We start from the raw sequence: 14,948 nt of genomic DNA, 5'->3' as shown, positions 1-14,948 counted from the left end.
AAAGATTTTTCAAGAAAATGATCTCAATGCCTGTAACGTGATGTAGCTTATTTTCAGTAAGAGAAGAGCTGGCTAATGGCCAAAGATATGCTTACATAAACACCTTATTATCACTTCACAAATCTATGCTCAAGTATAACCGTATAAAAGTCAGAAAAGGTTCTCGTATGATTTAAAGATAGAGTTACCTCGCCCTTCCAAAACCATTCACATTCCACACGTCAATTTCTCTTCAATAGTCACAGGGTATACTATCCCCCCAAAGAAATAAATTCAAAAAGATATCATCTATTGGCCTAATTCAACACGCTCAAATCAAGCGGAACACTGCTCCCTCTGCCTGCTCTATATCTCCTTACGCCTCCAACAAAATCCCTGGGCTTCGGGAAAACACCCTCGTCCTTAAAATGCCACCTCTTATCGTCGATGAAGATTCGTCCACCGCCCTGGCTCATCGTTCGTGAGTGGTTAGTGGTTTTGGGTGAAAGGGCTGGTGAGCTGCCTCCATTCGCGGTCAGGGTAAATGAGCTCGGGTCGAGCATCGTATGGCGGAGTGAGGACCCTCTAGGTCGTGAAGCGGGAGGAGGAGGCGCATTGGAAGGCGGTGGAGCTGAAATCGGGGGTGCTGGCGGTGCTGGAGGAAGAGAAGGCGCTGCTCCGGGAGGGGCTGAAGGCGGCGGCGGCGGCGGCGGTTGAGCTCGAGGAGCGAATGATGGTGAAGGTAACGGAGGCGCTACTGAGGGCGGAGGAGGCGGTGGTGCTCCGGGCAGTACTGGAGCGGATGTTGCTGGAGGAGGCGGCGGGGGAGGAGGTGCCGCAAAAGGAGCCGGTGCTGAGAATGCCGGTGGTGGCGGAGGAGCTGAAAGAGCTGGAGCAGCCGAAGGGGGAGCAGGTGGAGCGGGAGCTGGAGGCGGCGTGACTCGGGAGGGCTTTCGAGAAGTTGGTAGCGGCGGCGGCTTCTTGCCAACCGGAGGCGGCGGCCCCTTTGACTTCTTCAAGCCGGCTGCTGCGCCTGGGGGAGGAATCGGAGGTCCTCGCCCTGGGAGAACCGGAATAGCTGGCGCAGATGGTGCAGCATCAGTTGGCGGAGCTGGTGGTTTCGGTGCGGCAAAGCTCGGCACATGGGGCGCAGAATGAGATGGCGCTTTCTCTGAATCCGAGGCGTAGGAGGGCGCTGAGCCAGCTCCCGTGTCGATATTTCCTCCTCGCTTCTTCAGCTTCGGCATGCCAACGCCGGCAAACAGGCCTCCCAGCTGCGGTGCCGAGTCGACCGGGCGTACATCTGCGTGCGCAGCATTGTGATCACTGTTGCTTCGGGTTCGGTTTGCTGAAGGGACAGGCGGCGCGAGACCAAGGCCGGGGACCGGAGGAGCGCCGCCAATGGCAGGGCCACCACCTGATGACCCTGAGGCCTTGCCAACAACTGGGGCGGAACGATCGTTGGTGACGGCCTTTCTAAGGGCCTTTCCCTTGTTGATATCGGCGAGGAGAGCATTCTGCGAGAAGAGTCAGTCGAGAAGATTCACCTGAGAGTCTTGGTTGGCGAGAGCACGCACTCGACCTCCTGAACTTGGCGGTGGACGACCGGGCAAACCGCCGGGGGCTCCTCCAGGAGGAGGGGGAGGGGGAGGAGGAGGTCCTCCAGCACCAGGCAATGGAGGAGGCGGCGGAGGCGGAGGAGGAGGCATGGCGGGATATGGGCGAGAGTCTCGTGAGGTGGTTGAAGTTTCGGGGTCTTGCTGCACTGAGGGTTGGGTGGAGGTGCAGATAAGCGTCTGGTCTAGTGCAGGGTCGCAGGCTCCGCGGGATGTCGATGGTCCTGCAGCTGCGTCTGCGTCCCTAAATACGGGTGTCCGAGGAGCGTCGCGGGCGAATTGCAGAGTTTGGGCGATGACGAGGATGTCGACGTGGGCATGGCAGAGGCAAAGGCACGTCGCTGGCGTTTCGTCATCAGGCTTACGAGCCCGGCACAGCGTTCGAGGAGAGAGGGCCAGTCCAGTCAAGGGCCCCACTCTTTTGGCAAGGCCCTCAGCTGGAGCCTGTTCTATGTATAGATGTATATTAGACGTATCAGTGGCTGAGAGTGAAAAAGGAAATTAATTTTTATGAAGGTTGAAATAGTACAGAGAAGATCTTTAATGTTCTTTGTTTGTTTTGAAAATTGCTGATCCATGTGATTAGAGTTGCATAAGGTGTTGTTTGGTACCTTTGCGATCAGCACTTTGGCACACTCACTTGCATGTACCACAATATGTCACTTTTCCTTTGCCAGCCCAAGGTGTGGAGCCAATCACAGCCTTGCAGGCAATGATTTTATGCCAAACTCCAAGCTTGCAACTTTTCCGCCTTGTCGCCTTGCCCTCGCCTTTCCGCGCAGCGACTTGGGTCTAGTCAAGCTGTGAAGTCGAATTTACGGCACGGCGATTCAGTAAAGAACTTTGCGCCGTTTTACATTCGCCATTGGCTACGCTTCAGCCTACTATCCCATCTCTCGAGGTTTTTACCACCATGCGACGAGCGAATACCCGGCAGGTTGGCTTTATATGCCAGTCCTGTGCTTCACTACCGGCACACGCATCAAGGCAGCCTTTCTCTCGCATTCTATCCTCGGTTCCCCGCCAGGCTATTCAAAGCTCGGTTTGGAGATCAACACCTGCGAGATGGACCGCATCAGTATCAGCCTCAAAGGCGGCTGCAGACGCTGAAACAGAAGCAGACGGGAAGGCAGTTTCAGCAACACAGCGGCCGGTGACAGACGCCTCGCAATTGGCGAATATGGCAGAGGATAGCGTCAACAAATTCCTCTCGGTCGACGGTATCCCAGCCAAGCAGCTTACTGCCGCTGCTCTGCAGTCATGTTTACGAGCGGCAGCTGCGCTACATCCCCAATTGAAGCGGGCAGAGGCGCAATACAGGGCTTCGGCATCGAAGCTGGTTTCTTTGGGAGCCGAACGGACGGGCGCGAGGATACCCGTTGATGCCAAGCTGGTGGAGGCGACTCTTCGAATCTCTCACGCAGCATATGCCATTATTGCGAACCCGAATGTTGAGATGGCACCGGAATTCCTTGAGCTCTATGTCGCTATTCAAGCACAGCTTGGCCAGCCAGAGTCATTGCCTGCTGTTTTTGAGATGTATGCAAACAAGCCAAAGCCCGTCGTCAAGGATGGTCAGATTGCGTACGTGAAGCAGAATCCCAATGCGGCTGCTCGGGCTATTGAGCCCGTGATCGCAGATATGGCTCTGCAGACTGCAATTGATGCCAAGAACCTAGACTCGGCTCTTGGAATCATCGAGGCTTCATACTCCCTTCCTGCTTTCAAGCGCCAGAAGCTGATCAAGCACGGTACGGCGCCCGCCCTTGGTCTCGTCACCCTTCCGTTTGGCATCTTCGGTCTGTCGTCGGCCTATGCTGCCTATTGGCAAAACACCATGGATATCAGCACTGCTACGGGAATTGGTTTTGCCGGTATCTCGGGTTATTTCCTTGTAGTGGGATCTCTTGGTATGATTGCCAAGCTGAGTAACAAGGACCAGATGAAGCGAGTTACATGGACACCTGGAACGCCGCTCCGATATCGATGGCTGAGAGAGGAGGAGAGAGCCGCTCTAGATAAGGTGGCATGTGCATGGGGCTTCAAGGAGCCTTGGAGGCACGGTGAGGAGATGGGCCCTGAGTGGGAGGGCCTCAAGGAGTACATGGGATATAGACAGATGCTGCTTGACAGAGTCGAGTTTATGGAGGGCATGAGTTGATGGCCTTGTGGGCTACCCTGTATATGAATCTGTAAAATAAAACTACTTGAAAATACAAATGAATGATGTCTACTCATCTTGAAGTAGTATATGCATATCATTGCACGAAGCATGGCCAACATGAATCGAAACAAGAGTAAAATCGCAACCTTCAACGAACATGTCCTTCCGAGGAATATTCCTTTTGCAACAGCCGTCAACGTAGCCATAATAGGTTATATCACTAACAGAGAGAGCCTTATTTTCAGCCTCCTACTTTGCCCATCAATTCCAAACACCAGACCTGCTGAGTTCCGAAAATCCTACGGTGCTCGCGTCCTAACCCGTAGCGTATCCAAGTAGTCCAAACAGTCAGCACGTCGAAGCCTTGGCTAGACATGTCATCGACTAGTGCATGAATTATGCCCCGTGTTGTTTACATGTCACTAATAGCCACCGGCATGACATATCATTTTACTGAGGCAATTGGAGAATAGACACATTCTCGGAAAGGCAATACTACCAGATGGCATCCCAGCTCCTTGTTTACAAAGGATTACCCTAATAATGACGGCCATACCACTTAACCCAAGATAAGTCTGGCGCTCTAGGCACTTGTTACTAGTAAATACTACAGTACGAAGCACAAGCGCCCACAAAGAAAAAGAAAAGAGAAAAAAAGCGCCGCATGACAAACATCGGACGTTTTGCTCCATCCTTCTCTTTTCTTTTTGTAGCATATAAACCACTCTCTAGTACATCTACATCGGCCTATGCAGAAAAAATTGCTCCGGCTTACATAGCTACATGCACTGCTTAGGCCTAGTTAGTACTAATACTTCCATGAGATGCACAGATTTGGGGGCTGTTTTGTAGTGATGGCGTAAGCTATTCTGGGCGCAACCCAAGATCCAGCATCTCGGTTACGAATGGGGTAGTCGGGGGAAATGTTACGTTGGATCTAGCTGTTGGTTTGAAGGTGCTTGCAGCAACAATCACGGGACATCACAGCTCGAGACATCACCACAGCTCGTTTATTTATTCCTTATCTTTTCTGTGCTTTTTCTTTTCTTCTTTAGCCGGCAAACACGGTCTCTCCTTTTTATGACTCCCTCAATCCTTTTCCTTTTGCATGCTCGGAAGATACAGGGGCTTAACCTCCAATCTTACCCACGTAGGGACCTGTGGGTTAAACCGGCATCTTAATCCAATAAGCACATGTACAGGCACCTTTTTATCGCAACTCTTCGTAGTGGTATCTGTCTCATAATAGCAATGCGTTATATAGAATCTACGAACAACCATCTAGTCATTCACCATCAAAATCATTCCAGCAAGCGCCAACTCTTCGCTTAATATTAAGCGACACCATCCTAAACTCCCCGCCTAGAAACCCTACGCGTAACCAAAAAGGGGCTACAACAGAACGGTCTTTCCCGATCCTCTTCTGCACACCATTTCTATCGCTCTAGTAAAGCTCGCTATATTACGGGGCCAATTACTCCGTACACCGAAGAAGAAAGAAGAAGAAGAAAAAAAAGACTACGCACACCCTGGTCAAACTCGAGGAAACACAAAAAAATTACAGGTAATAAAAAAGGGGTCGAGGGAGCCACGAGACGAAGCATGGGCCGGCCCACGCCGGATCAGCGTCTTTTTTTTCTTTTCGTCTCCTCTCTTTTTTTCTTTTTTTGTTTGCCGTCTTCCATTTCTGGTAGAGTGGGGAGAGTGTTTGCGGCGAAGCGAAAGGGCGGGACTTTGTGGTGCCATTTAGCATTATAGCTGTCGCGGATACATATCCGTGTGGATTATGGCCTGTCAAGTTTCTACACTATGTGAGCCGTCATGAATTTGTCTATTGAGGACTAAAGCAGAAAATGTCATCGTGAAGAAGAAAAAAGAAAATAGTATACTGCTAGCAGCATGCACTTGCTGAATGGCTAAATCCAAGAGCGTCATACCCATGCGTCTTTCTTCCTTTTTCTTACCCTCATCCTCTTCTACAAGGATCCGCAAGTACCGAATGCAAACGCGTCCGCATGGGTCGAGACAACGAACCCCTGGCATCAGGGTGAAATGTCTGCATAACGCTAGATCTGGGCATGAAGAATGGGAATGTTCTGGACTGCCAAGGGCTATCTACATTGGTATCTAATAGTCCGGAATTGCCAAGGATTAGTGATATAGATGTAAAAAGCAAATAAACTGATAAATGATAGAAGGTTGAATTATGTACTAATTGGTATCTCTTTATAGACAAAGAAAAAAAAAAAGAAAACCCGTGGGTGTATGTACAGTATAGGCCTTGTCCCCATATCGTCGTAAATCGTCTCCAGTGTTCCGAGACGAGAAAAATTGATACCATTGTGGTATATACAAAGGAAAACAAAAATAGAAGTAGATGGAAAGAAAAAGTCTTGGTGAGACAGTTGAAAAAGAGAACCAGTCCCTACATAATGATCATGAGAATAGTCCTCCAAAATAGCCAAAGATAACATAAAAAAAAAAACTGGCAACTTTTCCTCCGTAGTTTTTCTTTTGATGAGTAAATACTCCATTACCGCCAAGACATCATAATAGGTTTTTAATTTTTGTATGGTCCGCTTTCATATGAGATTTCGTACTTTGTAGTCTTGCGGATGGCTCCATCCTGGTCGTCCGACGAGCCATGTCTTTGCACTGATGTGAGGATAAACTCTTCACTCGTATCGTCGCTCTGATGAGCAGCCACGCTGCGGCTGATGGAATCTCCGTTTGGTCCGGTATAGGGTTTCCAGCTTTGGCGACGCGAGGGCGAAGTGGAGCGCTCATATCCGTATTTGTTGCGGCTCTCTGATCCCAGAGCGCCGGATGCTCCCGTAGAGCCCTTGGAAGCATTGTTGCTGCCGAAAGTCTGGGGGAAGAGCCAGGCCAGGACGATACGGCACATGGGCAAACAGGCACAGATAATGGCCACATTTTCTTCGATGATGGTCCACAGAGTCGAGGCGATGTCGACTGGACGGCCTGTTAGTATAAATGAATTCGCAAGAAAAAAGGGGCAAGGTATCTCACAAGTCGTGTCAGGGCTGGTTGTCGAGAAGTTGAGAGTAGTGGCACGCAAGATAGATGTCACAGTAACGCTACATTTGTTAGTTACGTATTCTCAAAGCAAATCAAGCATTTCTCTCAAGAAAGGTAAAACTCACAAACTACCAAGAGCAAAGACAAACATCAAGGCTCTCTTTTGGCTAAGAGGTAGTTTACTGGCCCAAATGGGCTGCATCGGCAGCAGCAAGATCAAAACATCGGTGGCAATCGAATAGCCAGCATTGGCGTACCAGTTTTGAGTCAGACTGACACATGTAGGATGAGTGGACTTGTCCCAAGCTCCACTAATCGGGTTGCATTGGAAGATGGACACAAGTGTGCTGGCAACAGCATATGCCGTGACAATGCCCAGCAGGACGTAGCAGCAGATGCGAAACCACCTCTGGATAAAGATTCGCAGATACAAGAGGACAATGGACATTTTGGTCAGGCCGATGGTGAGCTTGTAGAAGATTTGGGCAACGTAAAACCACTATTTAACAAAGGAAATGTGAGTTGTTTTCTACTGAAACTTGAGCTAAAGAGTCATACCTTGAGAGCAGCCAGCTTGTCCGGAACTGACAGCGACGCAATATGTTTTCCAAACCCGTAATGTACTGAAATCATCATGAATATTTGCACCAACAGAGTACAAACCTAACAAGTTCTATATGTTAGTTCTCTGACCCAAAGTACAAACATCCTACCAAAGGACCAAGAAATGGTGGTAACCATACAAATGACACTAAAACTGTGTAATCGTCCCAGCCCAACCCTGTTCTTCTTGAGATACGATTCCAGAATCTGATGGCGACAAAGAAGGGCGTCACGGCGAAGAAGACGATACTCGGTACGGTAACGAGGTTGGCATGGCTTGCAGCCGCCTCGTCTGGAGTCAATAGACCAGGCATTATGTCGGGTCTGTTGGTCGTGTACGATCGAAGTGCCTCCGGCAGTTGGCAGAATAAGAACGGCACAAAAGCCGGAAGGATGAAAGGAAATAGATTATGGGAGGGGGAGGGTGAACATGGGGACGGCCTTCCCTATATCTTGGTTCCCCCGGACGGCTGAGTGGGCTCACAATTTACGAAATAGGCAGAGACGAGAGGCAAAAGATGGAGAGAGAGAGGAAAATAGGAACGTAGCACGATTCTGTGCATACATCATAGTAAAAAGCCAGCTAACGGGAACGACCGAGGGCATACGGTACGGGCCAGGACACAGGTTTAGCCTTGCAAAGAAGCTACGGCTAACAGAGTTTGGCTCTCGCGTCTAAGTGGCAGACGTGCATGTCCGAAATGAAGTGCAGCTTGGGATGGCTGGCCAGCTAGGCGGTTTCATCAGCAGCGCCGAGGAAAAGAGTGGGCTTCCATCACACCAACAAGGGCCCTGTCAAAGGGCCGCGATAATGGCCCTCCCCTCGCTGGTGCATGGTCCCAGGCATAGTAGAGGTAGAGAGGGAAGAGAGGGAAGACGTAGAGCTCAGTACCGGCCGGCTTATTTCCCATATGCTGCAAGGGCAATGCACGAGTGAACATGGTCTTTGACGAGGTCTAGACGAAAGTGGAATGAGCATGAGGGCCCAAGTACAGTAGGAGGAGAGTACTGGCAGTACAAGCACACGTAGTATCAAGTAGTGGTAGCAATTGTCTCCGCATACAGTAGATAATGCCATTCACAAATTTGCACGGCTTGCTATTTGCTTGGCGCTGATTCCATCCTGGCTTCGGACTACACATTAGCCGGTTTGCCTGCTTGTTTGCTATATCAGCCACTGCCCCTTTGTAGCAGCAATGCTTCATACCTTTTCCAGCTAAACTGGTGAATCCTTCAAAAGAAAGGGAAAAAGGTAAGATAGACTCAAAAATACGAGCGGCCATTTTTGCGGATTAGACTAGGGGCCACGGAAAGCCAGCGCTTCTCCCCGGCGGCATCATTTTTTTTTTGTTTACAGCAAGATTGCCTGTCAAGCTATGTCTGATGGTGGATACAGGATGGATACAGGATACGCCACCCACCCGAGAGGGCCGAAAAAGGCATGAAAAAGGCCAAGCTGGAAGCGGCTTAGCTCAGCGCTGCCGACGGGACAAGATGGAGAATCAGGAAAGCGCTTCCAGTGGCTGCAGTGGGGACCTGCAGAAAAAAAAAGGTCCCTTGCTGATTGCTTCATTCAGCGCATACTTGAGACAGCTAGCAGTATACTTTTCGTTTCTTTTTACAGCCTGCGTTACATGACATGACGCCACGGAAAGTCTCTTTATATTGATTGTAATAAAAGTGGATAGGAAGGATTCAGGGCGGATTTCAGGTGCGCACTATTTATTATATTTTCTTTTTTCCGAGAGGTATCTTTGTGTTTGTAAGGACATACAGTACTAGTAGGTTGAAGGCTGAGAGCGAACTATGCAGTTGTGCAATTACAAATATTGTTTCCGCTTCTGTTCAGGGCCGCTCACGGTTACGGTATTACATGAACCGAAAAAGAAACTAATCTGGCAAAAGAGTAAATCACCGAAACCTGGAGCGGAATAGTAATATGAAGCAGACTGTAGGAAGCACATGGCACGGCATGGGGGAGGCTGTGCAAGCTGATTATCTACACGTGCTGTACAGAAAAGATGGGGACAGTATCTGCGATCGTCATGAATTGGATGCTTACATACCGCAATGCAACTATAATTCGGACAATAGTACCCATCTAGATTCTTTGAGATATAGACGCGCGAATCGTTGAGCTGAACCCCCCTTCCTCTTTAGAGTTTTCACATGCCATCTCTGCTGGTTTCAGCACTCTCCGTCCAGGACATTGAAAGCGTCGCAGTGGATACTTAATAACTATTCCGTTGGTTCACTATGTTGGACGGCAATGAGGCATCCCTCCTCTTATTTCATGCATTGTAAATATATCAGCTCATGTTGGTTGCGCCTGTCAAGCCCGTCTATACATACCAATCGGTTCTGACATGCGTCGATCCGTCATTGGAAATGGGGAAGATCTGCGCGATAGGCATGTTTTGCATCCACCATCTCTCCAAAGGACCGAAAAAGAAAAGAAATTTAAGAATGAAAACAAAATAATACACAAAAATATCATGAGTCTTCAGCAAGTTGAGGCTCTTTTAACATTGTCTGTGGCTTTTGGAATTATCGATTCTTAACATCTTTGGCTCCAAGCTAACCGCCTCCTAGCCCACAGCCGGTGGCTTCAGTTGTCAAATAAAAGCTGGCTGGGCGGGAGAGCCGCCAGCGATCTCCCGTGGATCATCCAGATCTCTGTCGAGTCAGTTTTAACTTTTTGCTACATTTTTCCAACTGACAACACTGAAAAACTCCAAGAAGTAGCAAAAGAACATAAATCAGTTATCGTAGCCTTTCGGCTAGTCCATTACCAATAATCAGGTATACATGCACTTCGTAGAAAAGTGCGTGCTATTTCTTTTTTCTCCCACTGTACGGCTCAAATACGTGTATCCGTAAGCACAGACGAGCCGCAGTGTTACAGCGTCCAAGTATGTACCTCAAGGTACTTTGGTAGCCCGCTGAGCCTTTTTTAGTGCTTCTACAATACACGAAGTACCAAAGCGGTACTAGCACCACGGTACTAGGATGAACTCCAGGGCCTTCCGGGACGCCAGCCCCTCACTCCTTGGCGCTAAAGAGGGCCGACGACATGTCGCCAATCTTAAACCCTGCTTCAACGACGCCTCTCGCTGGTATATGAGCGCAGCGCTGGGCCCGGTGCCATCTCCGGTCACTACATTGGGTAAGGGAGCCCGTAAGCACCAGAGCGCCAAGCGCATCGCTGGCCAGAAATTCGGTGTTTCTGAGAGCGAGAGCGAGGTCCGGAAGGACGCCGAAAGAGGAGGGGGGAGAGAAGAGAGAAGAGACGGCTTGCTCTTCTCGAAGACGATAATACGACCTTTTTTTTCAGCTGAGGATTTGTGCAGATGCGTGTCATGCATGGATCCAACGCTGATCCTTCTGGGGAAGCGGCAACAAGTAATCGATCGGCACTCGAGATGTACGAGCAATAGAAAAAGATATAAGCTTGTTGCTCGACCACATTCTCTCGCTCACCCTTATCCGCTGCAGCACAACCAACAACAATAGCATAGCCATGCGCCATCAGCACTTTCAGCCACATTTCCACCAGTTCAGTGGGGAGCTTCCCCATTTCGGAGCCGGCCTCCTTGTTAACCCCGTCGCTCTTCCGAGTATTTAAAGCTCATAATAGGAAAAGAAGAAGAAGGAAAGGCCATTATGCAGCCGGGAGAGATCAAAGTGTCTCATCCAGGCGTCAGGTCCATTGAAACTGGCCCGTGGCGCTATGTCTACGGTGTGCCGTGAATGCCGCTTCGTTCCAAAATCCCTGGTCGTGAGGAGTTTGCCGGCCCTGCCGCGCGGAATGATTGTGGGCACTACTCCAACTCCGAATCCGTCAAGTCCACTTCCGTCGCATGTTCGATTTTTTTCTGCAAAGGCCTCAACTGGGTAAGCGCGGCAGTCAAGCAAACTCGCATAGACGGGCAGAAAATGTGCCTTGCAAGAATAGAAATATGGGACAGCAGCTCAAACAACAGCGTACTTAAAGAATAGGGCCTCCTGGACTCTCATGATGCCGTTGGAAGGAGTTTCGAGACCTATTGTGACGCGAGAGATCCAAAATCGTCTTATTGTTGGCCAAAAAGAAAGAGGCGCAATCCAGTATATTCTCATCGTGGAATTGGCCCTGCACTGCCTTGCTGGCCAAGACAGGGCTTAATCAGAGACTAGAAGCAATAGTTTGCTTTCATTCATCTGATTAACTAAAAGATCCCATTCCAATAGCATGACTTGTTCTCCCATGGCCGCAAACTGAAGCCTTTGAGAGAACTGATGGACCCAGCGAGCTGGGAGCTTACTGTACAAGCGAGACCCAGAAAATATGCAGGAGTCTCCCATTCGCTCTCTATCAGTTCGGTGGCATGACCTACCGGAGGACGGGGGAAGGTCACTCAACTGAAGCCAAGGCGCTAGAAGACGCAGAATACCAGCCTGCTGGATGGGACACGAGCTGCTAGTCCCTTCAGCTCGTGCGGTGAGGACGGCAAACTCGGCCGGGAAACGGAGCATGGTAGGGAATAATAATGGGACGAAGCCTGCATCGTCTCTGAAAGGAGGCGATTCCATGCCCGGTAGAAGGCGAAGAGGGAGCTGTAGCACGGAATAGTGTAATATACCAATCCAGTGGGCAATATTTGGACGTCATACGGAGAATAATGAGATGAATGAACCAGGATTGAAGATTCGAGTCTATGCCCATTGGCGATGGCCCTGGATGACTTGATTGGACCAAACGAGGATCTATACCAGTAGCCCTCGCTGAGCGAGCCGCAACGGGAAAAGTTCTAGCAATAGTATGACGGAGAGGCTGAAGGGGAAAACGTGGCCATGGTAATATCGTCTGGATGGCTTGATATTCCCGGCCATGCCATGGAGGATAGTGCCATGCTAGACGTTAAACGGATTACTACTAATCCTGGGCTGCAAATTGAGGTCAGCCGTACGTCATCGTATTGCTGGTAATGCTCCGCGTATAGCATTAGCATTGACGTTTCATTGCATTGTCTCTCCAGAGTGGAAGCGACCAGGCACCGCTGCAGATGTTGCATTGATATATGGTAATAGGTTGTGTCTGAATGCTCTACCAACACACTCGAGCTCGCTCTTATATGAGGCGAATGCCGTTGGCTCTGCCACCTGCCGCACCGCCTCGTGCCGGCCCCGGTACCGAGCGGGAGACACAGCGCAAATAGGAAAATTAACCGGCCATCCCTCTCGCAAATGTGACTTCGTACCTGCAACAGAAGCAGCGCGGCCAACTGCAGGTACCATTACAGGTACCCCGATGGTACCTCGCACTAAAGCGACAATGACTGCCTGTATTGGCTGCACTGCTCGGCTGGCGCTGCCGCGGAGAAGGGGGGAGTTAATCAAATGCAGACAAGACTGCAGTGAGAAGTGCGCTAAAATGGGGTAGAAGCAATCCCTACTGGGCTTGGCCTTCAGCTGTTTAGGCCTAGGAAATATTAATTGGAGATTGTGAGTGCAGACCAGCCATCCATGGATGTTTTTGGGGGGGAAAGAGATTTGGACGGGCGCCCGCTCGAAAAATAGATTGGGTAATGTCATATTTGGCAGAATATACCACTTGCCTTAGTAATGGTGCTTTAAAATTGGGGGTTTACAGCCTTTGTGTTGGTACTTGGTGGCAACTTGCAGAGTACCCTCTCGGTGGATATCTCATCCCGACCTTGTACTTACATGGGAAGCCTCATCGTCTAAATGCCCTTGTCCCGATTCCAACGAACCTTTCTCCGCTTGCCATGCGCAGTTCCATCGACAATTAATCCTCCCCTGGCCTAGAGCTGTGCTGGAGTAGAAGACTAAACCATGGCGAGTTTTTCGTTTCTTGCTCTTCTTAAATGCTTCTCTCCCACCCTCCCACCTCTGCTTCGCTTCGTTTCTTCTTCCTCTCTCTGCTTGAGCTAACCGCAATCCTCTCTCTCCTCCTCCTCGTCCTCTTATACTCTCACGACACCATGAAGTTCTCTACTCTCGCCTCGGGCTTCGTCTCAGCCGCCAGCCTCGCCGCTGCGCAGCTGCAGCTCGCCGCCAACGGCACAATCTCAAAGGGCCCCTTCCCCGAGGACCTCAACGGCTCAAACTTCACATACCCCTACCCGGTCAATGTCTTCACCTTTGAGAGCCAGCAGCAAGAGCTGCAGATGGCCTTTATGGACGTCAAGCCCACCTGCGCGCCCAACGGCCAGACCGCCGTCGTGCTGCACGGCAAGAACTTCTGCGGCCCGACCTGGAACAACACCATCGTGGCCCTCGCCGGCGCGGGATACCGCGTCATTGCGCCCGACCAGGTCGGCTGGTGCAAGAGCACCAAGCCCGACAACTACCAGTTCAGCCTCAACCAGCTGGCCTACAACACCCGCGGCCTGCTCAACACGCTGGGAATTGGCAACATCACCCTGATCGGCCACTCAGTCGGCGGCATGCTCAGCACGCGCTTTGCGCTGCAGTACCCCGAGACCATTGACCGGCTGGTGCTGGTCGACCCCGTCGGCCTGGAGGACTACGTCGAGAAGGGCGTCCCCTACGTCTCCATCGACTACGACATCGCCGCCGAGGCCGCCCAGACCTTTGACGCCATCAAGGCCTACGAGCAGGCCGTCTACTACGTCGGCCAGTGGGAAGACTCGTACACCATCTGGGTCACCATGTTGACCAACATCTACTTTGGCTCCAAGCGCCAGCAGTTCATCAAGAACCAGGGCGAGATTGTCGACATGGTGCTGACCTCCCCCGTCGCCCACTACTTTGGCGACATTGTCTCCAAGACGCTGCTCATCGTCGGCGACGAGGACCACGTCGCCATTGGCTCCAACTGGGCCTCTCCCGCGGTCGCCGCCACCCTGGGACACTTTAACGTCCTGGGACCTCAGGTCTGCGGCGAGATTCCCGACTGCACGCTGTACCAGTTCCCTACCCTGGGCCACGCTCCTCAGATCTCTGCCCCGTCCAACTTTACAAAGGTTGTGCTTGACTGGCTGAGCGAGTAAGGCAAAGTGTGAATGAAAAGAGAGAGTGAGTAGAGACAAGTTGGTAGAAATGAAGGCGTTAATTCCATGTCCATTCATGCATATGTATATATAGTATATCAATGAGTCTGATGACGATTTGGCTTATTTTTATTTTTTTTATTTTATTTTATCACTCTTGGTATAATTGATCATGAGACAAGAAGGCCTCTACAGGCGATATGAATGCATATTATTATTATAAACTATATGTTCCTCTCTCTGCGTGATGTGTACCTGAGCGAATGTGTGTATGTAGATGGCAAGGTGCGTATATTGGGCGGACTAAATCTCCAAGACATGCATGCATACACCATGAAGTCTTTTTTCTTTTTGATCTCAATCCTAACTGATCTTATTAATAGATAATAATAGATGCATTGCCTTTTATGATGCCAATTGAAATGTGCACTTTATTCTGATTTGTCTTTGTGAATTCACCTGAACATGTCTTTCAAGTCAACATCACTTACTCTTTATCTCACATGTTTCAACTCCCGTTCACTTTCATCT

General features: G+C 50.1%; 4 protein-coding genes across 4 annotated transcripts; 2 read left to right on the top strand and 2 right to left on the bottom strand.

The window, feature by feature from the left end:
• Positions 1-77: 77 nt before the first annotated feature.
• GGI43DRAFT_319717 (uncharacterized protein) lies at positions 78-2,098 on the bottom strand. Its single transcript, XM_083201835.1, has 3 exons — positions 1,557-2,098; positions 189-1,496; positions 78-123 (listed from the first exon to the last, which is right to left on the bottom strand). The coding sequence occupies exons 1-2, from the start codon at positions 1,686-1,688 to the stop codon at positions 297-299; spliced, it is 1,332 nt and encodes a 443-aa protein (XP_083062964.1). The 5' UTR covers positions 1,689-2,098; the 3' UTR covers positions 78-123; positions 189-296.
• Positions 2,099-3,865, top strand: GGI43DRAFT_319716 (uncharacterized protein). Its single transcript, XM_083201834.1, has one exon. The coding sequence runs from the start codon at positions 2,509-2,511 to the stop codon at positions 3,754-3,756; it is 1,248 nt and encodes a 415-aa protein (XP_083062963.1). The 5' UTR covers positions 2,099-2,508; the 3' UTR covers positions 3,757-3,865.
• A 2,409-nt stretch (positions 3,866-6,274) lies between these two features.
• Positions 6,275-7,945, bottom strand: GGI43DRAFT_319662 (uncharacterized protein). The gene is made up of 5 exons (XM_083201832.1): positions 7,542-7,945; positions 7,357-7,461; positions 6,924-7,297; positions 6,790-6,857; positions 6,275-6,732 (listed from the first exon to the last, which is right to left on the bottom strand). The coding sequence occupies exons 1-5, from the start codon at positions 7,713-7,715 to the stop codon at positions 6,320-6,322; spliced, it is 1,134 nt and encodes a 377-aa protein (XP_083062962.1). The 5' UTR covers positions 7,716-7,945; the 3' UTR covers positions 6,275-6,319.
• A 5,323-nt stretch (positions 7,946-13,268) lies between these two features.
• On the top strand, positions 13,269-14,417 carry GGI43DRAFT_421774 (alpha/beta fold hydrolase; the record flags this gene model as incomplete). The annotated part of the gene is made up of 1 exon (XM_083208008.1): positions 13,269-14,417. The coding sequence occupies one exon, from the start codon at positions 13,269-13,271 to the stop codon at positions 14,415-14,417; it is 1,149 nt and encodes a 382-aa protein (XP_083062961.1).
• Between the last annotated feature and the right edge of the window lie 531 nt (positions 14,418-14,948).

The sequence above is a fragment of the Trichoderma evansii genome, assembly GCF_050947405.1.
Source record: "Trichoderma evansii strain SZMC 28006 chromosome Unknown GGI43scaffold_5, whole genome shotgun sequence".
Classification (NCBI taxonomy): Eukaryota; Fungi; Ascomycota; class Sordariomycetes; order Hypocreales; family Hypocreaceae; genus Trichoderma; species Trichoderma evansii.
The sequence above is the reverse complement of the archived record's forward strand: the minus strand, read 5'-3'. Positions and strand labels throughout refer to the sequence as shown.

Coding starts and splice junctions, on each gene's coding strand:
- GGI43DRAFT_319717 (XM_083201835.1), bottom strand. CDS start 1,688: ATGCCTCCTCCTCCGCCTCCGCCGCCTCCTCCATTGCCTGGTGCTGGA. Junction 1,497..1,556: donor CGCCAAGTTCAGGAGGTCGA/GTGCGTGCTCTC, acceptor CTCTTCTCGCAG/AATGCTCTCCTCGCCGATAT.
- GGI43DRAFT_319716 (XM_083201834.1), top strand. CDS start 2,509: ATGCGACGAGCGAATACCCGGCAGGTTGGCTTTATATGCCAGTCCTGT.
- GGI43DRAFT_319662 (XM_083201832.1), bottom strand. CDS start 7,715: ATGCCTGGTCTATTGACTCCAGACGAGGCGGCTGCAAGCCATGCCAAC. Junction 7,462..7,541: donor ACACAGTTTTAGTGTCATTT/GTATGGTTACCA, acceptor AGAACTTGTTAG/GTTTGTACTCTGTTGGTGCA. Junction 6,858..6,923: donor GTCTTTGCTCTTGGTAGTTT/GTGAGTTTTACC, acceptor TAACAAATGTAG/CGTTACTGTGACATCTATCT.